The sequence below is a fragment of the Carcharodon carcharias genome, chromosome 20 (genome assembly GCF_017639515.1).
Source record: "Carcharodon carcharias isolate sCarCar2 chromosome 20, sCarCar2.pri, whole genome shotgun sequence".
Classification (NCBI taxonomy): domain Eukaryota; kingdom Metazoa; phylum Chordata; class Chondrichthyes; order Lamniformes; family Lamnidae; genus Carcharodon; species Carcharodon carcharias.
This window is the reverse complement of record NC_054486.1, coordinates 15,095,337-15,116,203: the sequence shown is the minus strand read 5'-3', so window position 1 is coordinate 15,116,203 and position 20,867 is coordinate 15,095,337. Positions and strand designations below refer to the sequence as shown.

Genomic DNA, 20,867 nt, shown 5'->3' with positions numbered 1-20,867 from the left:
CTGTTTCTGCCAGCAGGGAATCAGGAGCGGTGCATGAATCACACAGGCAGGAAGCCCAAACACAGCAGGGCCATTTGAGATCCATGCTGAGTTCAAACAGAGACCATTTTTAAATGTTCCATGGGCTTTACAGTGTGGGAGTCATGAATTTAAGGAGAAGGCGTAAATGCACCTGACAAGTGGATAAGATCTGTTTAAGTGTTATGATCTGAAGTTATTTAAATCTCCAGCCCTTTAAAAATGAAAAAAGGCTACAGTTGTCAGTTGGAGTGAGAAAGATACCTGCTGCTGGAGTGCACCGATTGACAGGCCATCTAGAGTAGCTTAGAAACATTAGCCATCTGTTCCTGCAGTTTCAATAGACTTCTTTGCTGACATTTCCCAAGGGCTGTTATTACACTATGAATGTTTGGCTGCATTTCAAAAGCTCCAAAACCTTTTACCTCAACTGGAGGCGGGGGCGTGGCTAAGCTCAAAGTTTGATTGACAGTTTAAGAGACTATTAAAGGATTAACTGCCTTTGATATGGTTAGTGAAAAGAAGTTCATTTATTTTTTTTTACAACAGATTGACTATTTAAGGGGATTTAAAAGTTTTGAACGAGTTCCATGAAGGAGAGTTTTTCTTTAGTATCGCATGTGAATGAGAGGGAGCTTTCTTAAATTATTAGAAGTTTTTTTTCATCTCCACATGGTTCCTAAGGTCCATAGTGCATACTGGGTGAGTGGCTACGGAGGTGGCACGTGAGGTATGGGGGGCACTGGGGGTGGAGGGGATGGCAATATAAGGGGACATGGAGGTGGAATGGAAGAAGGGTATGAGAGGGGGAGGGTGGGGGAGGTGCTGATGAGAGCTAGAGGGCCTAACACCTTTTTATACAACAGGGCCGAAGTCTCAGAAAACTAAAATACACCTTCTAAACTGCCCGCCTCGGCATTTACCCACCTCGTTGCCTACCTCCAAATGGAGGAGACATGCCCAAACTTAATTAACCCACTCCCCCCACCACCGCCCTTCGGAGCAAAAATCGTGCGTGCGCAGATAATTTCCACGGAGACGAGTCTGCCAAGTCGTGAGATTTCCTAACTCGAGCTTCCCACCTCAACGGCGAAATTCTGGCCCACATTCTCTAATTCTCTCTCCATAGATGGTGCCTAGCATGCTGAGTATTTTCAGCATTTTCTGTTCTAACTTAAAATAGTTTAAATGCTGGGTGCGGAGTCATGGAGGGAGAGTTTGGGGACGGGGCCTGCAAACTTGATCTAAATCATTCAGCAAATTGTCGTTCTACAACATGCAGGTAATTCAAGAAATCTCTGTTTCATTGGCATATCCCATACATGAAAAGTCACACACCAGCATCTGCGCTAACCATGGTCTCAGCACAGTCTCACTGTAACTATCAAATTCATCCCTAGCCACAGTCATCATTTACAGACTACGGTATACCTTGTTTATATTTCCTGGCTATAATTAAATGTGTCAAGTTTAGGAGACAGCTCATAGGAATATGCAGAACTCCATTCCCTTGGGAACATTAATGGGAACACTGGTAATTTCAATCTGTTCAACTAATCTCCGAGTGATCTGTAGTATTGTCCAGGTGGTACAATGAACAATTTGGAAAGCAGAGACGGCATCCAATTAACAATACACCCCATGTGGTATCAAAGCCAACCCATGCGAAATTGCCTCCTCCCAAGGGATCTCACACCACTTCCCTCTGGAGTCATACTGGAAGACAGGTGTACTACAACATCAGTGGAAGCCACTTTGCAGCAATGTCAAAATTGCCATATGAACATATCCAAAAGTGGATCCTCCTGCACTGCCTTAGGAATGATTAATGCATATTTAAATTAAAATTAGGATATATTTAGCTCCCTTATATTATCTTGGCTTAATTCAATCTGAATAATATGATTTAATACAAAATTATCCTAAGTTAAGTGTAACATTGGTTGAAAAGCAGTTAGCTCTGGGCTTATCAATATTAGGAAGAAATGAATGCTGATCCAGAATTGCCTTCCTAACAGCACTCTAAACATACAAAGATAATTTGACTCTCAGCATGATAATTAAACTGGTTTGTTATAGCATTAACATGATTCACAAAATGGTATAATCTACAGTAGCATAACCTTAACTGGGTTCAATTTTTATTAATGTCCTCAGTTCATCACTGGATTTTGTTTGTTACATTACTTAGTCAGATTTCGAATACATGTTACCAGTAGGAAGTCCTGCCACCAGTGATGCACATCGGGAAATTATGGGCATGCTGCCCAGCACATTCTTGCTCACTGCAGATGAGGAATTGTGACCAGCATGCCTGCATTTGGCTGATGTGCATGCCTGGTGGGCAAGTCTTTGCACATTAATTGATGAGCCAGGAAGGAAGGATGATTGTAAAAAAGGGTCACAGAAGGGATAACCTTGACGTTATAATCAACACATTCGGAAAGGAGGAGGAGGAGGTTTCAGTTTTGGCTTGTTGTATGACTGCAACTGGAATGAAGAATTTGCAACACACTCTATTAGAATGACATTGTTAAGCTGACCCTGTAGAATTCCCAGCCTCATATCTGCTCTTGCAGCCACAGTATGTATACAGCTGGTCCAGTTAAGTTTCTGGTCAATGGTAACCCCAGGATGTTGAGGTTTCACTGATGGTAGTGCCCTTGAACGTCAAGGAGAGATGGTTAGATTCTGTTTTGTTGGTGATGGTCATTGCCTGGCAACTGTGTGACACAAATGTTACTTACCACTTAACAGCCTGAGTATGAATATTGTTAAGGCTTGCTGCATATGGGCACAGAACGCTTGTGTCTCAGGAGCTGCAAATGGTATTAAACACTGTGAAATCATCAGTGAACATCCCCACTTCTGACCTTATGATGGAGGTAAGGTCATTGATTCAGCATCTGAAATGTTTGGCCCAAGGACACTACCCAAAAGAACTCCTTGAGGTGTGCTGGGGTTGAGATATGTGGCCTCCAACAACCACAAGCAACTTCCTTTCTGCAAAGTATGATTCTAACCAGTGGAGAGCTTTCCCCCTGACTCTTACTGACTTAAATTTTTCCAGGGCTCCTTGATGCCACAGTCGATCAAATGCTGCCTTAATGTCAAGGGCAGTCACTCTCCCCTTACCTTTTGAGTTCAGCTCTTTTGTCTATGTTTGAACCAAGGCTGCAATGAGGTCGGGAGCTGAGCAGCCTGGTCAAACACTCAAGCCGAGCAGCAAGCATGTTATTGTTGAGTAAGTGCTTTTTGATAGCACTGTCAATTACATCTTCCGTCACTTTGCTGATGATTGACAGGAGACTGATGGGACGGTAATTAGCAAATTGGATTTGTCCTGTTTTTTGTGGACAGGACATACCTGGGCAATTTTCCATAGTGCCTGGTAAATGCCAGCAATGTAGCTATACTGGAAGAGCGTGGCCAGGGGCACTCTGCCAGCATATTGTCAATCCCCATAACCTTTGCTATATCCAGTGCTCTCAACCGTTTCTTTATCACGGAGTGAATCAAATTGGCTGATGACTGGCATCTGCTGGGGACTTCAGGAGGTGGCACTTCTGGTTGTTAACCTATAGCTACAAAGCACTCCTCTGTTCTGTGCTGAGTACTTTCAACTTTTAAAAGGAAACTATCATGGCTAAAAAAAAACCATCTCTTCCATCCCAAGGTAAAGGAAAATGGCTCAGATAATTTGAACCATCGACAATTTATTTACTCTTTAAAATGGGAAGACTTTCTTTCCAATGTCACTTATTGAAACCTTCAGCTTCATACATTATAAAACATTGTCTATTATCTCAGCATCAAGATCTAGGGTTGAGCCCTGCTGATCAGAAAGGCTGTCTTTATATCTTTTTACAAGATAACCCTCATTAGAAGGACTTTTCACTTATGGATGACATTTGCAAACTATAAGGTAAGAGGTTTTGCTTGTCAACATTTTCGAATGTCAACAAGGCTTGCCCAGGCACCAGACTAATTTAAATGTTCATCATTTAGGAAATATTTCCAAAGTCAAATATGTAAATAAACTTATTTTTTCAACTTTGCTTCCTCATCTGTATGTTGTTCACTCATTGACCCTAACTTGATCTGATTTTTAATATCAACGCTTTAAATCCGGAAAGTCTTGTGTTTATAAGAACCTTTGAGTATATAAATGAAGATGGAGTTATATACCTATTGTATCTGATGGGTTTCATTCCTAATTCTTCCCACAGCTGTGTTGACCAATCATTCTAAAAGAGGGGGGCTTCGATCTTACTCACGAATCCCCCAAAAGAAAAGAATCCAAAAATGTCTTCTTCCCCTGAACTTATACACCACTTAGAGCAAGGACCATCAACATGTGCCTATTTTTACCAACTGGGGCTCATATTGATAAAAATCCCATAATACTCTTTGTCTAATTTGCAAAAATACAAGATATGCACTTCTGCAGAAGAGAGAATCAGTCATTAATAAGATTATTACTTTCTTCAACCTATATCTCCTTTTCATTCTAATTTTTGTCAATAATCATCTTAGATAAATGACGGGAAAACGAGCTGCAAATATAGGAAATCTTAAATAAAATCAGAAAATATTGAATATTGAATATATACAGGGATATACAGGTCAGTTTGCACATGTAAAGAGAAAAGTCAGGCAATTCCGGAACATAGCCTTAATAAAGTATTGGTAGCCTTCAATGCAATGAAGGCTAAATACTCAAAACTTGGTAACCTGATGTGTATTTCCACCATTTTCGGTAATCATCTTCATGAGTTTTCTACCAATGTAAATCAATTGAGCTAAAGGCACAAGTTTTCAACTTTTTTTTTATTAGCTTTTGATCTTTTAGCTCTTCAAGAAATGAATAATAGTTCCCATTTTTATATGGGAATACGGAATTCACCCATTGTCATCCTCTTTGTCAGTTTTAATAGTTGGCAAAATTGTTAACAACACCTAAATTTTGCAAACTCAGAATTAAGTTTAAGTTTGCAAATAAACTCCCAGCAAACAATCTCCTCAGTTACCTGACTGACATGACACTAATGTCCCTTTAGCATGGACCAGGGATCAATGGAAAGGTCTATACTTGTTTGGTAGGCCTTCCAATTTAAAGGTTGCGGAAAAACACTTACACTCATTACAGAAGAACTTTTGCAAAATTATTAAGGTTGCCTCAGAGGCCCTGTGGCTAACGGTATGAAAACCATTCATGGACATTAGAGTGCTCAGCAATAATGAAATATTAAACTCCATTTGCTTACTTCTCTAATTTAATTTCCATTACCTTAAATAGCATATTTAAGGTAATATAGTCAGTAGTCAGATAATAAGCACAAGCTTCAAAAGTGACATTTTATGTTGTGAGGCAAGTTTAATTCAGGCACAACCACCATTCAAACTGCAACGGTTTACAAAAGCGGCAAAAGATTTTGGAAGACATATAAACAATACAATTGTGTTCAGCAAATCAGTTGTTCCCCATTCATTTCTGCAGTGCAATTTCCTTTCAAATCAATTGTGTTTGGTCCTACGTTAAGTTTGCATTCACATTCCCATCTGTGCCATTAAAACCCTATTAACAATGTAAGGTTGAAAAGCAAATGCCTCAGACCTTGCTAATCCAATCTGGTTTTACATTTTTATGTTCAATGTGAGGTTCGTGCTGGGGAATAGCACTCTTCCCATTTTAAACATCCTGTTGCTGACCAACATGCCTCAAAAACAGCCTCAGAAGAAAATCTCGCACTACTCTATGTGATATCTTTTTCTCATTCCCAAATCAACTTTTCTGCGGCCTCTCTGAACAAAACGTCCAATTAATACTAAATTAGTGGTGGTTTTGTACTGCAGGTCCATACCCAGAAAGTACTACCTAAACCCATTTTACATAGCACCTTCAGGATTTCATCACATCAATCCGACATAGCATTTAACTTAAATCCCACTGCTGCATCCTGGTTCCCCAATCCTTAAGAAAAGGAGATCAATATTGTCTGGCTTTACTCTGCTGTCATTTAAAAAATGGTCTATTTGGAGTCACTTATTGCAAATGACAGTTTTGGAAACAGAGCTAAACGGACAAAAGAGATAACAACAATTTTTGATGATGGCAATTTAGTTTTGTGTGGAGGAAAATTGCATTTGTTCAAAGGAGGATATGCTTCATTGGCTTTTGTTAAAAGAGCTCTGAAGTAGTAGAAGTTGAGTTTTGGGTCACCTTAATTAAAGTGTCACCTGGTTCAAACAACTCTGAACCAACAAGTTATTGGTATAATTAGACAGGACTGATACTGAGATTAAACAGCTGCCATCATGAACCAGCGCTTAAGTTGCACTCAAATACCAAATGCCTACAGCTAAACTATGAAACAATGTAACTTCATCTGAATAGGAACAAATGGAAACGTGTTTGTACTCGAAAGAGTTACAGCTAAAAGCTGCAGCCATTGTTGTGCAGTGGAGGTCGTTTTGGGGTGATTCAAGGACAAAGCTGTCGGAAAGAAGCACTTCAGTCCAAACAATCTGATCGGCTTAGCACTGCCATGTTAAAGTGCCATTGAAATTCAAAATTACCCTGTTATCTGTGGGTGAGTTTCACCATTTCTTGACTCGCTGTGGGGTGGAACCCTTCAACGCAGATGGAAGGGAAATTAGGGTATGGTAGCATACCGGTGATGTCACTGGATGAGTGATCTAGAAGCCAGGATGAATGCTAGGAGAACGAATTCAAATCCCATCACGGCAGCTGGGAAGTTTAAAATTCAATTAGTTAATAAATCTGGAATATAAATGCTACCCTCATTAATAATAATCATGCAACTACTGGATTGCTGTAAGAACCCATCAAAATCACTAATGGGGAGGAAATGTGCTGCCAAAGACATTACAGAGTGACAGTACAGCACTTAATTGGCTGCAAAGCACTTTGGAATGTCTGATTGTCATGAAAGGCGTTGTATAAATGCAAGTTTTTCTTTCTTTATGCTATGGTCCCGCATAAAATTCAATCTGTGCTTCACTGGAGAGTTGGCAGGCAGCTGACTTGCTAGAGGAAGTGAGGGTCTCCTGAAAGTTTATGTTGCATTTTACACATGTGATTTATCTCCCTGTTTAAACTTACTTACTTGTTCTACCTAATCTAGCCATCACATATTTTTTTAATCAAACTCCAGAGAGCTGTAAAGCTGCAAGAACTCAGAATTGTTATCAGAATCACAAGCAATTACCTAGGTACACCGGGCAACTCACGCCAGACTGCTGGTCTCAATTCACAAATTCTAAAGGGAACTAACTTTCAGAACCATGCCTCAAGAAAGTTATTTCTTGACAAGAAACCAGGGAGCGCATTCTCAGGGTCTGGAAAAAGCTGTGCGCGGTCTCACCCAACAGGTTATGCCAAGAGCGATTTTGGGAAAACTGGTCAAGTGTCCCATTCAGAAAGGTCTTAAAGAACCTATCCACTGGAAGGGAGTGAACAATGCTCCATGCTGAATAACATTCATCTAGCTACACTTCTGTCAACTTTTCCGAATACAGATCTCTTTATACACATTTACAATGGAGACTGTAATCACTCCATCTGAGGTGATGCAACAATATCATTGGCATGGGAGCTAATTGCAGCAACTCAAAACCAAGTAGGCAATTGCCGCTTATTGGTTATAAAAAAAATATAAAAATAAGGACATAACTTGAGGAAATTTACTAATAATATGTCTTTCTCTTGACAAAGGATAATGGTTCCATGGGATAGTTACAGTGCTTTGGTTTTTCACAGATGAATAACACAAACCAGTATGGCTTATGTTTAGTTTGCCACTATTTGATTTCTACGTCAGGAATGACCAGTTTCACTAGTGGGGCTGCCTACAAGTAAAACAAAGTAGGGTCAAATTACTGTAGAGTATTAGTTATCTAAACCCAAAACAACTTGGGGAAATAGCTCGATTCTCAATGACTTGAAAATCATAGGCAGCAATGCTGAGGATTGAGGTTAAAATCAGCCATCATTTGCTACATTCTGCTCCAGCTCTTATTTAATTACCATGGGGTATTTTACAAGAGCTCTTTCAGGGACAAGTGGCTGTACGATAGTTGAAATTGCTGAAAAAGAGACATGCTGTCGAAGCTTTCCGTCTTGCACTCGTCAGGACAGATGCAGGAATGCCAAATTTCAAAGGGAACAGCAATTTATACTGCATAACAAAAGGGAGCTGATTGGTTGGTACTGACTGTACACAGCCAGCCAGTGCTTGCAAAACTCGGAATATAATGTCTAATGTTAGATGCGATTCCGCGATTGGACAGCACTTGCTGAACAATCCCGATTGTGCTAGAAAATACACAAAGAATCAATTTAAGACGATGGCTCACAATGTGGCTCGCTTCTGCTTGCTTAAAGCTACATATATTCAGACGGAGGGACCTGTCCTCTACAGGCAAAAGGAGCATGTCCAGGCATTGCACCTTTTCTGAATTAAACAAAAGAGGACAATAGTTCCCTGGTGTATTCCACAGCAATGCTTTGACCAACTGGAGTCAACTTGGCAACCAATCAGCACCCTTTTCTCATGCAGTATAAACTGTTGCACCCTTTTAGATTTGGCGTTCTTGCATTTGACCTGGTGAGTGCAAGGCAAAAAGCTTTGATAGCTTGTCTTTTTTCAGAAATACTCAAGATCTGTATGACCAAGCAACTATTAATAATTGAAATATTGTTCCAGCCTTGTATTTTGCATAGGAATATCACTAGCTCTTTAACATGAATGAACTGTCCTGAATTGTAATATGATCCTATAAAAGAAGATGGCTGTACACACACTGTCCTTATGGTTTTCCTTCACTCCTTCGATTATTTTAAAAGCAAACAGGACGGCTGGCTTGCTCCTGCTGACTGCATAAAAACCTTTTTTTTAAAAGCTTGCCTTATCTTGAGTCATATCCTCTTAAGGCTGCTCAATACCTGGCACTGCAGGCATTCACCAAGGCTCCTTCGGCAACACCTTCCAAACCCTCGACCACTACCATCTAGAAGGACAGGGGCAGCGGACAGATGGGAACGCCACCACCTGGAAGTTCCCCTCCAAGTCACTCACCATCCTGACTTGGAAATATATCGCCGTTCCTTCACTGTCACTGGGTCAAAATCCTGGAACTCCCTTCCTAACAGCACTGTGGGTGTCCCTACACCACATGGACTGCAGCAGTTCAAGAAGGCAGCTCACCACCACCTTCTCAAGGGCAACAAGGGATGGGCAATAAATGCTGGCCCGGTCAGTGAAGCCCATATCCCACGAATAAATAAAAACAACTAGAACTAGCAGGTATCCATATGCTCCTTCTAATAAAATTGAAATTTGGGTCACACAATCTGGTTAGGGTAAAATTACCCCCATCTTTAGCTGTATGTGTAAAAAAATAAAAATCACACCAAGTAAATGTGAAAAGATGTGGAGAAAAAAATCAAGTTGGATGTATTTGTAATGTTGCTCTCCCAATGGCTGCCTGGTTAAGTCAGAAGATAGTACAGCTATATAGATTCAGAAACACCCAGGTTTAATCATTGATCTGTGCTGCTACTTGATGTCAGCTAGGACAACCGTTCAGTTGAGACAGTTCACCCCAGTGGCCTGGGAGAAGCAAGGGGAAATCTGGCCACACTGCCTGCTTCCAATAGCTTTCCAGCCACCACTGCTTCAAGAGTGCATCTGAGAGCACTGGACAAGGACAGGATTGGACTGAGCTGCGATGTTTCCTGTAGTTGAACAGCAAGCTTAACAACCCCCCTGCTGAGATCCACGCATATGGTGACCTTCTGGATGAAGTACTGGAGGACACTTGCAACCCAGCAAAGATGCCACTTCTTCAGGAGAGAAGACAACTAGTAAATTGGAGGAAAACGTAGGAAAAACAAAGCTTGCTAAGTATCAAGACGTTTCCAGGTGCAAGTGTCACACAATAAAGTACCAAGTCCACAACAAGACTTGACAACTTAATTTATCACAGCAATAAATCTTTTAAGCTCTGCTTTGACGATAACCTTGAAGATATAGCATCACTATACTGGACAGTATTGGAGTTTTCAAATGAAATTCAGTTTCTGGAACAGTCAGGAACAAGTTATTACAAAAATCCAATCTTGAAGCTTGTACACTGACTGTCAGGAAAGTTTAAGTATTTGAAATGCGATTTGTGCCGGGTGATTTTAACCATTTGCCTTACCTTCTGCTTGAAAAAATATGCCGATGTCCCATGGGGGAGTTTGTCTGGCATCCGACTTCTGCTTACCCAGTACTTACCCTTCCCTGGAAAGTGATCTACATGTTAGATCCTAGGGTCCATTATAAACTAATTGCCGCTGGGCATTTTTCTACATTGACAACTGCTTGGCTGCCATCCTTGGGGAGAAGCCAAGTTACCTCAGGTCAGAAATGCAGCAGGAAATCAATGGTTTGCTTTCTCCTTTTTCTTTAAATTAAAGTAGCAAATTACAACTGTCCAAGTGAAATATCTGATTGGCAGGCACTGGAGCTGTTAAATACTTGGCTGTACCTTTGCTGTTTGCATCTGTGACCCCAAAGCCAGTTACCAAGCGCAAACATCACTGAGGTTTGCCAAACACTTTGGAATGGGGTCAAAGTGCCTTTTAAAAACCCATTTACACAGTGCAATGTGGGGAAACAAGTTGCACGAGCGACAGGCCGCAATGTTGCCGATACAGTGCTGCACATGAAATGACATCCCTCCAAACTTGCATGATTAAAATGGTCCTTAGAGCAGAAGGCACTAAAGCGCCAATCCTTTAAGATACTTTCAAATGCTGATATTTTTTTCAAGCATGTGGAATTTGTATATCGGAATTCTTTTCGTGTTAACATAAAGTTGGCCAACCCATATTCCGGTAGGTGAGATAGTGAGGCTATTTTCAGTTACAATTACATACAAAGACAGGAAAACATGGTAGACAATACATCTATTGGGCCCCTTTGAAAATAAACGCCTCTGAGGATGACAGGTACATGCTTAGTTTAAAAACTAAAAAACTGCGGATGCTGGAAATCCAAAACAAAAACAGAATTACTTAGTTTGCTACCTGCAAAAAACTTCCTGTCAGAAATGAAACACTGAAAACCACAGCCGTTCGTGCCCATCTTCGAGATTTACTTTAAAGGTGCTCGTCCCGAGCAAGCAAATCTCATCCTGCCCGCGCTCAGAGCTTTTAAACTGCTGCTGTACTTAATGAAAGAATTTATCTCCACAAAGGCAATGGATTGAACGTGCACATGCTCACGGGAAATAAGACATTATCAAACCAGAGCAGCGGAAAGCGTGAGCGATAGCCAACCAAATTCTCAGGAAGGGATCTGGAGTTCAGCAGCTTTACCTGCAAGGGCTTTGATCCTGGAGCGCTCGAACAACCTTGCTGAGCTGTTGTCGTTGTCGAGTTCACCTTCATCCGAGAGTTCCCAGCGAGCGTTGATGTGGCTGTACTGCTGCTGGATCTCCACGTTATCAAAATCGGTGGCCGATGTCATTGTGCTGGTCCTGCTGCCGTTCTCCCCCTCTCTCTCATAAGGCCCGTCTGTAGGGAGAAACAGCACGTTAGCCCCATGCAGCAACAACAACAAAAAAGGGCCACCTGACAACAGGAAGATCCCAGTGCGTTACGGTCTACATTTCAGTCACTGCAACTTTAGGTGGCTGTGGGAACAGATGGTACATTTCTCTTCACTGGAGGCATTCGGCTGTTGTGATAATAATGCAGCAAGAATGGTGCAAGCACCTCTTAAAATTTCACAGCACACACTGTCCAGCAGATGGAGGTCTTGCATGTACAAACCAGCTATAAAGTGATATCTAGCCCCTGCACACAGCATCATTGCTCAGCGTTCAACAGAGACCACATCATGGACAAACTGTTACTTACACAACAAACCATTAAGTGTAAGGCAGATCAAATACTAAAGCAAGCAAGCCAACAAAAGCTTTGTTCATTGTTCGGTTGTCCGAGCCAAATTATATCTGGGAATTTATTTTCTGGTAAAATCCCTTTGGGGGGCTTAAGACTTGAGCGTGTATAATTGGTTCACATCTATGAATGATATCTTGGAGCTGCTGGGGTGACTCAGTTCCGCATTTGTGCATCAAAATAAACACAGAGCACACATGCATTCTGATTGTCTGCAACGCTGGCTGTGCTGGTCACGGACGCTCAAAGGGCCTGTTGTATTGGTAGTAAATGTCGTCCCCTGATACGACATTTAGACACATTACTGAACTATACACTTCCAAGGCTGAGAGAAGCAACACCGGCACTTCATCAATCAGGCGCCAGCTTACATTTTGCACCAGAAGTAGACGCAGCAATTAAAGACAAAAAGACATGTGCTGTTAATGTAGCGGGGGGCCGGGGGTCAGGTAAAATAATATTGAGGCACTTTTCCGCCGGATGCCCAACGTGTAATCTTTGAGTTTAGTAGCTCAAATTTACCCTCATTCTTTCACCCAAACGTTGGACGTTAAAGTTGTCAAGTGCTCAGCTTGAATACAGCTCTAAAGATACATTTGTGTTTTGCTGAAAAAAGACTTTTTGTCCGACACTCACCGGGACAATGGCAAGAATACCAATGTCAGGGGAAGCCACGGCTTTATACTGTATGAGAAGAGCGTGCTGATTGGTTGGCAAATGGACTCTGATTGGTAGAGTTGTTGCCATGGAGAATGCACCAGGTAATAGTGACTGTAAGGCCAGTTAATGGTAAACAAAAACAGAATTACCTGGAAAAACTCAGCAGGTCTGGCAGCATCGGCGGAGAAGAAAAGAGTTGACGTTTCGAGTCCTCATGACCCTTCGACAGAACTTGGTTAATGGTGTTGCTTCCCCTGACCTTGGTATTCTTGCGGTTGTCCTGATGAATGGAAGGTGAAAAGCTCCAACAAAATGTATTTTTTCAGCAATACTCAAGTTCTCTACTGCCAAACGGCTATTTAAGGATACATTTATCATTACAGTAAGAATAAAGTTACTGTTTTAAAAGGTGGTGCAGGAATGTTCATGTTTTAACCACTGGGGTTGAAGGGTCTGGTGTAGGCAGGAGCAATCAAAGGATGCGTCCTTGTCTGCCTTTATGTGACAGAGTTAGAAAGTCACCTTATCTTGCCAACTTCAGAAAGTGGAGGGACTTTAGATAGGGAAGGTATGGAAGAGGAAATCACAGAGGAAAAATAAAGTAAAATTACACTCCTGATAGAAAATATGACATTAATGCTGTGTCTATTAGTATCACGCAGTGTTCCATCTAAACAGCAGTTCCTACATTTTATTGGGCTGAACATTGAATTCTTTCTTGAAAGTTTAGAAACAGTCTGTTTGAAAACTTGATGCAGCTGATGCAGGAAATGTGCACTCATTCCAATAAAGTGAAACACAGAGGTGCCCCTTTACACACAGCACATGTTGCACGATGCCCACTTGCTAATGATCCCTCACAATGTTTTTTTTTCCCTTTATTCTTTCTTGGGATGTAAGCGTTGCTGGCAAGGCCAGCATTTGTTGCCCATCTCGAATTACCCTTAAACTGAGTAGCTTGCTAGGTCACTTCAGAGGGCAGGTAAGAGTCAACCACATTGCGGTGGGTCTGGAGTCACATGTAGGCCAGGCCAGGTAAGGAAGATTTCCTTCCCTAAAGTCCCAACCTCTGGGCTAGAAGTCCAGCTTCAAGTCCCACTTCATGGCTTGATGGCCACAAAAGCTGTGTTCATTATGCCGAACAGGTTGATTATCAGCCTGTAAATCCTTCCAATACGCCTGATGGCAGGTGAGTTTCCAGGTTAGCCATACTGCAGATGGCAATGGCAAACCACTGCAGTATTTTGCCAAGCATAATTGTGGACCAAACCAATGAAAGTCCATGGTTACCAATACCTTCTTAGGGCCTGGTCCTGAAGGAGGAAAGGGCATCAATGAACCAGATATGTTTTTATACCAATGAATTGATAGTTTTATGTTCACTGTTACTAGCTTTCAATTCCAGGTTTTGTATTAATCAAATTTAATTCCACCAGCTACTATAGTGGGATTTGAACCCATGTCCCAGAGAATAGCCTGGGCCCCTGGATTGCTAGTCCAGTGACATTAACACTTGGCCACCGTCTCCAGTCTTTGACTGGGAAAAGGAGAGTTCACATTTGCATCGAATTAACTTCTGAGCCATGCTGAGCAGTGAGACTATGGGCAGCGGCCCTACCCCCACCTGAAAGGGGAGCAGCAGTAATCAGATAGAGTGTCTTCATCCACCAGCAATGAGTGGACACTGAGAAGTCCTTTTTGAAGATCGGGAAACTAACCATCCAGCAGTAGAAGCATGAGAAGCATACAGAAATAGAATACAACTGAAAGTGAAAGCCATTGATACCTTCTATAGAGAGAAAATGTGGGGAATAAGAGAGAGAGAGAGAGGACAATGAGCTACACAAAGAGGAGAGACACAGGAGTAAGATTGACACATCAGAAGTGCAGAGGGGAATAAAACAGGAATAGAAAAGAAGCAAAGAAATGCAAAGAGAAAAGAAGAAAACTGAAAAAATATAAACACTAAATCTAACCTTTTCAGCATTTTGTTCTGCAATTGCTTTACCTTTTCTAAACTTCCCCCAGTGCGTATGCAAAAATATCAGAATGGAAATTCAAGGGTGCAGAAATCTTGACACTGGAACACTGGATGTCTTAAAATATTGCAGCTAGTTTTACTGGTGGTTTAACTACATTCTAATGCAAAATTTTAGCAGCTCCAGTAATACACCTTACAACAACAACTTAGATCTACAAAGCACTTTTAATGCAATGAAACATCCCTAGGTACTTCACAGGAACATGAGAAAACAAATTATGACACTGAGTCACATAAGGAGATATTAGATCAGATGACCCAAAGCTTGGTGAAAGAGATAGATTTTAAGGATTATCTTTAAGGAGGAAAGCAAGGTAGAGAAGCGGAGACTTGTCGACAGGGAATTCCAAAGCATGGGACCTAGGCAACCAAAGGTACGGCCACCAATAGCGGATCAAATCAGATTAGGCGTGCATAAGAGGCCAGAAATAGAGAAGCACAGATATCATGGAGGAGATTAGGGAGGGGCGAGGCCATGAATGGATTTGAAGACTAGAATGAAAATCTTAAAATCAAGACGTTGCTTGGCCAGGAGCCAATGTGGATAGTGAGCACAGGGGTGATTGGAGAATGGGACTTGCTGCAAGTTAAGACACAGGCCGCAGAGTTTTGGGGACCTCAAGTTTACAGAGGGTAGAATATGGGAGACCAACTGCGAGTGTATTGGATTAGTCAAGTCTAGAGATAACAAAGGCATAATTGAGAGTTTCAGCAGTAGGTGAGCTGAGACAGGGTTGAAGTCAGGCGGCGTTATCGAGGTGCTATGGTGGAGTCAGTGCAGAACAATCAGCTGGAGGTGACAAGGATACATATGCACAGGGGGGGCGAGCAGCTGTAACTCAGCCAGAGACAGCAGAGGGCTACCTATACTGACACCTGTCCTAAGGCTCAATGGCACTTTCCAAGTAGCAGTTGGAGGTGATTTCCCAAGGCATGGGCCTTGTGTTTGGACAATCAGGAACAAACATGTGACCCAGATTAAGGGATGCAGAACAGGCCCACACGACCCGTGGGGTGGTGCAAAAACTGGCCCATTTGACCAGATCCTGCTGGAGGGAGGAGAGGTTGTGCTTCAGCTAAAAGAAAAGTGAACAGGAAGGCTGGATCTGGGAGCAGAGATAAGGAAAACTAATGCTTCTAATGTTGCTGCTTCAGTTAGTTTGAAAGAACTGATTGACCAGAGCCAGCTAACCAGTGCCATGGGGTGCTGCTGAGGGTCCAGATAAAGGTGATTCTAGTGAATCCAGGTCATCATGAGCAAAGGTGAGGAGATTCTGCAGAGGTGCGCCATTTTGATGAAGACCATTGGAACTTGGATGTTTGTGAGCTGCTGTTGAATAAGGATCAGTGGCTAAATCCTCGAAGAAAAGCTGGAATTCCACTCGAAGAAGTTCAGAGCTTTGAAGGACTTTGCAGCTGAAATTGATGCTATACCTGCTGAGTGAATCACCTCATAAAACTGGGAGATCTATTTTTGCTGTATCCTTATTGTAATTTGCAATTTATATTGAGTGGAATTTGCCTGTTAACTCATGTTTAATTTATGTTGGTTTTGGTTTGATTGATAAACTAAAAGATAAATAAGTGAAATCTTGTCCATTGGTTTTTGCATTGGGGGTTGTTTGGTAAATTCAGTTCTTTTGGACTGTTGATCTCCATAGGGCTGATCATAACATTGGAAATAATGATGGCATGAATATGAGGTCAGATACTCATCTTGGAAACAAATGTCACACCACGTTTGTGAACAACTGGCTTAACTTCAGACCGATGCCAGGGAGAGGAGTGGAATCAATAGGATTTGGAACAGAATTTGGAGCAGGGACTGGAAACAATGGCTTCAGCCTTCCTAGTCTTTCATTGAAGGAAATCTCTGCTCATCCAGTACTGGGTGTCAGATAAGCAGCCTGATAATTTTGTTACAGACATGGGGTTTAATTTAAGCAGCACCAATTTCTCCTCTCAGCACCCGTCCATAAACAGAAAAGTGTTCTTGATTTGTTTCCCTTTTTATAAGTGGTGGTATATTTCCCAACCCCTCGGTTTTGGTGTGATCCAATTTTTTATTAATTACCCCACCGAGAACTTGAGGTGGGATGAACTCAAAGGGTTAGTTTATTTGTGCACACTCAAAATGTGAATGAGGGTTTGCAACAAACCCCTCATATCCAGATAGTAAAGAGGGATAGAGAAAACCAAGGTTTACAGTACAGAGACCACAGAGAAAAGAAATATTGTTTCACATGGGTTCCAGAGTCCAGAATCAAAGTCCAATTAGGGATTTCTTTATGGAGGTTGGTGGGTTGAAAACCGATGCTGGATTATTCACTTTTCCAGAAGTGTTGACTTCACATGATGAGATAGGTACGCAGAGATGAATCCAGTCTTGTAGGCGATGATACAGACTTCCAGCAGAGGCAGGATAGATGGGGCCAAGTGTCCAACCTGGGCCAGAGCTCTTTTAATGTAGCCTGCTAGTCAGATTTTAAACAGCAGACTGAACTCTTCAGCTCAGCAAGGTGATATTACTTGTTTAACAAGCCAGAGGCTTAGGTCATGTGACTTTACCTCCCCCACAATGTCTTCCACAAAGGATGTTTATCTAGAGTCTGGAAATTTGCTTTGTGTTCCAGGCTGATAACATTTCAGCCATTATGGGTTAAAAGGAATGTTTGAGAGGCCTTTGCCTTACTAGACATTCCATCTCCGCCGGCCAGCCTGGCTTATCAAATGGCATTTGTGTAGCTCCCTTTGAAGTTGGACTGTGCAACATGAAATAACAAGGTGTGAGTTTCCCTGAAATTGCAACATGGCTTCTTTAGTTCATGGGTCAGCGATAGACATAGGGTCAGCCATTTTAAGGATCTTTGTTCAGTTTTTAAAATTTTAGAACTAGCAATGAGGACAATATACATTTTATAAAAATGTACAGTGTGAGGTCTTTGTTCCTCATAATTTAGTAACAGTGGAAGAGTCAAGAGAGGTGGTGGTGAGGTAGAGCTGGGTGTCATCAATATACATGTGAAAACTAATTCTGTGCCTTCAGATGATGTCGCCGAGGGGCAGCATACAGATGAGAACTAGGAGGGGATCAATGATGGATCCTTTGGGGATGAGAGGAGGGGGCACCAGAGGTAACAGCATGAGAGAAGGAAGAGAAAAAATTGCAACTGATTCTCTAGCTAGGTAAGAATGGAACCAGGTGAGAGCAATCCTACCCAGAAGGATGGCAGTGGAGAGGCAATAGAGGGGAATGGTGTGGTCAACCACGTCAAAAGCGGCAGAATGAGGAGGGAAGGGTTAGCTTTGTCACAGTCACATAGTACCGCTGTTTTGGTACTGTGGAAGAGGCAGAAACCTGATTGGATGGATTCAAGAAAGATGGAAACAGGTTTGGGAGGCAACAACACAAGAAACGAAAACAGGAAATGCTGGAAAAACTCAGCAGGTCTGGCAGCATCTGTGGAGAGAGAAACGTTTCGAGTCCATATGACCCTTCTTCAGAGCATTCAAGAAATCTGGAGAGGAAAGAGAGGTTGGAGATGAGATGGCAGTTTGCAAGGACAATGGAGTCAAGGGGCGATAATGGCAGATTTAAAAAAAAAAATGAACACCTGAGGAGAGGGAACCATTTACAATATCAGCTAACATGGGAGTCGGGAGAGGAAGTTGGGTGATCAGCAGTTTAGTTTTAGTTATCAGTTCAAAGCCACTGAGGAGACAGGAGGTGGGTCTCATGGACAAAATGAGCTCAGTGAGGGCATGGGGGAGACAGGAATGAAACCAGAGAAAGATGTGAGTTCAGGGTTAGGACAGCGGGCAGAATTAAAGGAAGTTTGACCCGGTGGGTTAGTGGAAGGAAAGGTCCCAGTAGAAATAGCTGATCGATTATCTCAGTCTTGAAGAAAAAGAAGTCCATGAGCTACTCAGAGTTGTTGGAGGACAGGACAGGATGGAGGGGGCAGGGGAGTGGATTTTAAAAAGATGGTTTGCATGAGAGAAATTAAGCTGGGGCTTATCTATGCATTCCAGGATGATCCTGGGATAGGGAGCAGCTCTAGCAGGCAAGAGCAGGACCCAACAGCGTTTTAAGTACCCCAGCCAGATCTGGCAGTGAAAGGCTAAACCAGATGTCCATCCATCCTTTTAAGTTGGCATCCTTGGACTTAAGAGAGTGGAGATAAGAGCTGAACTGGGGGAATGACGAGGATCAGGGAGAGTAATGGTTTTACTGGGATTTAGGACATCAACGTTGTAGGTGAGGGTGCACTTGAATAATTCAGTAACAGCAAGAACGTTGTGGCGAAGAGAGGGCTAAAGCCTAAATAGTTGGGATTTTGAAAGTGCAGCTGTAAGTGAATTGGGGTAGTTTTTCCCCAGGGATGAATACAGAAGGAGATAGGATTGGGACAAAGAAGGGAGAGGCGGGTGAAAAGTGACACAAAGATGAATAGTGATACAATGGGGCTAACAATACCACATGAGATGGCAAGGTCAAGAGGGTGGCCATGAATATGGGTTAGGGAGTTTACATGGAGAAAGAGATTTGGGGAGGATAAGAGGGCAGTAAACTCAGAGGAGAGAGAACATGATGCCAGTTAGTGGTGGAAAATCACCCCTCAGAATGGCTTTGGACTGATAACTAAAACAAAGAGGCCAATTGTACTTTTAATAAAGGAATGGAGATATTGCTGACTTTACTTTTAATGCAAGCTATGGAGGTGTTTTCTGACTGGATTGTTTTGTGTGTTCTGCTGGACAGCCATCAACAAAATATCAACAATAAAAGGGTAAATGAAAGGTTGCTTCAAATGTTAAATAATACGACAAGGTGGGCACTTAACAATGTGGCAGGACTTTGGATGCTGACTTCATCTCATTTTCACACTGGGATTTCATCTAGGAAGACAATGTGCACATTTTTCCTGCATTGTTTGAGGACAGAGCAAAGAAACGTTCCCAAGTGAATGAAATGTAGGGCAGAGTTTTATGGCCCCTCGCAGTGGGGGCGGGGCCATAAAATGTGGCGTACCGTTCAAAAATCCATTGACTTCGATGGGACTGTAAAATCCTGCTGATGTAAAATTCTGCCCATAGTTCTGGCTGAGTCAGCCAAGAGTGGCGCTGATGACTTCAGTGAGGAAGCAGAAGCTGCGTCATCTCCCTTCCCCCATGAAGAAGGATGGCGTGGATTGGATTAGATAAAGGCAAAGGGATGTGGAGAAGGAAGAGAGTTGAAAAAATAAGATAAAAATTGTCCAATCTTTGTCTGCCAACCAAATCACAATTGGCAGTATAAAAGGCAATTTGACACATTCTCATGTGTAGCATTAATGAACAATGTAATGGACACTTAGCTTTAAAACTTAACAATGTTATGATTGATCTATTTTTCTACCTCCTAATAATGTTATTCCATGACAGAACAGCAGATTTATACCATGCGTCTGCCTGCATAACAGCAACAACTTATATTTATATAGCACCTTTAACACAATGAATTGTCCCAAGGTGCTTCACCAGGAGCATTATGAAACAAAATATGATTCCGAGCCACATAAGGAAATATTAGGTCAGATAACCAAAACTTTGTCAAAAAGGTAGGTTTTAAAGAGTGCCTTAAAGGAGAAAAGTGAGGTCGAGAGGCTGAGAAGTGTAAGGGGGGAATTCCAGTGCTTGGGGCTGAGGCAACTGAAGGCACATTCACCAATGGTGGAGCAATTATTATTGGGAATGCACAAGAGGCCAGAATTAGAGGAGCCCAGATATGTCAGAGGGTTGCGGGGCTGGAGGAGATTACAGAGATAGGGAGGGGCGAGGTCATTGAGGGATTTGAAAATGAAGGTAAGAATTTTGAAGTCAGGGTGTTTTTGAGCCTGGAGCTAATGTAGCTCAGCGAGCACAGGGGTGATTTAAGACACAGGCAGCAAAATTTTGGACAGTCTCAAGTTTATGGAGGGTGCAATGTTGGAGATTATCTTAGGGTGTGTTGAAATACTTGAGTTTGGGGGGCATGAATGACAGTTTCCTCAGCGGATGAGCCGAGACGGGGTAATGTCAGCTGATGCTATTGAGGTGGAAATAGGCAGTCTTAGCGATGGCATGAATATGAGGTCGGAAGCTGATCATGGGATCAAATGTGTCACCAAGGCTGCAATGGCTTAATCTCAGGCT

The 20,867-nt window shown here is 42.1% G+C and overlaps 1 protein-coding gene across 3 annotated transcripts in view; it reads right to left on the bottom strand.

Moving 5' to 3' along the window:
• Positions 1-20,867, bottom strand: part of LOC121292247 (spectrin beta chain, non-erythrocytic 1-like) — a 265,589-nt gene that overhangs the window by 206,974 nt on the left and 37,748 nt on the right. For 2 of the 3 annotated variants that reach the window (XM_041214008.1, XM_041214010.1), the window contains exons 2-3: positions 12,802-12,932; positions 11,408-11,605 (exon numbers count right to left, since the gene is read on the bottom strand). In XM_041214008.1, coding sequence (XP_041069942.1) covers positions 11,408-11,558 — 151 coding nt within the window. In that variant the 5' untranslated portion in view covers positions 11,559-11,605; positions 12,802-12,932. The remainder of the gene's footprint in view (positions 1-11,407; positions 11,606-12,801; positions 12,933-20,867) is intronic. The other variant, XM_041214009.1, reaches the window with a different exon arrangement.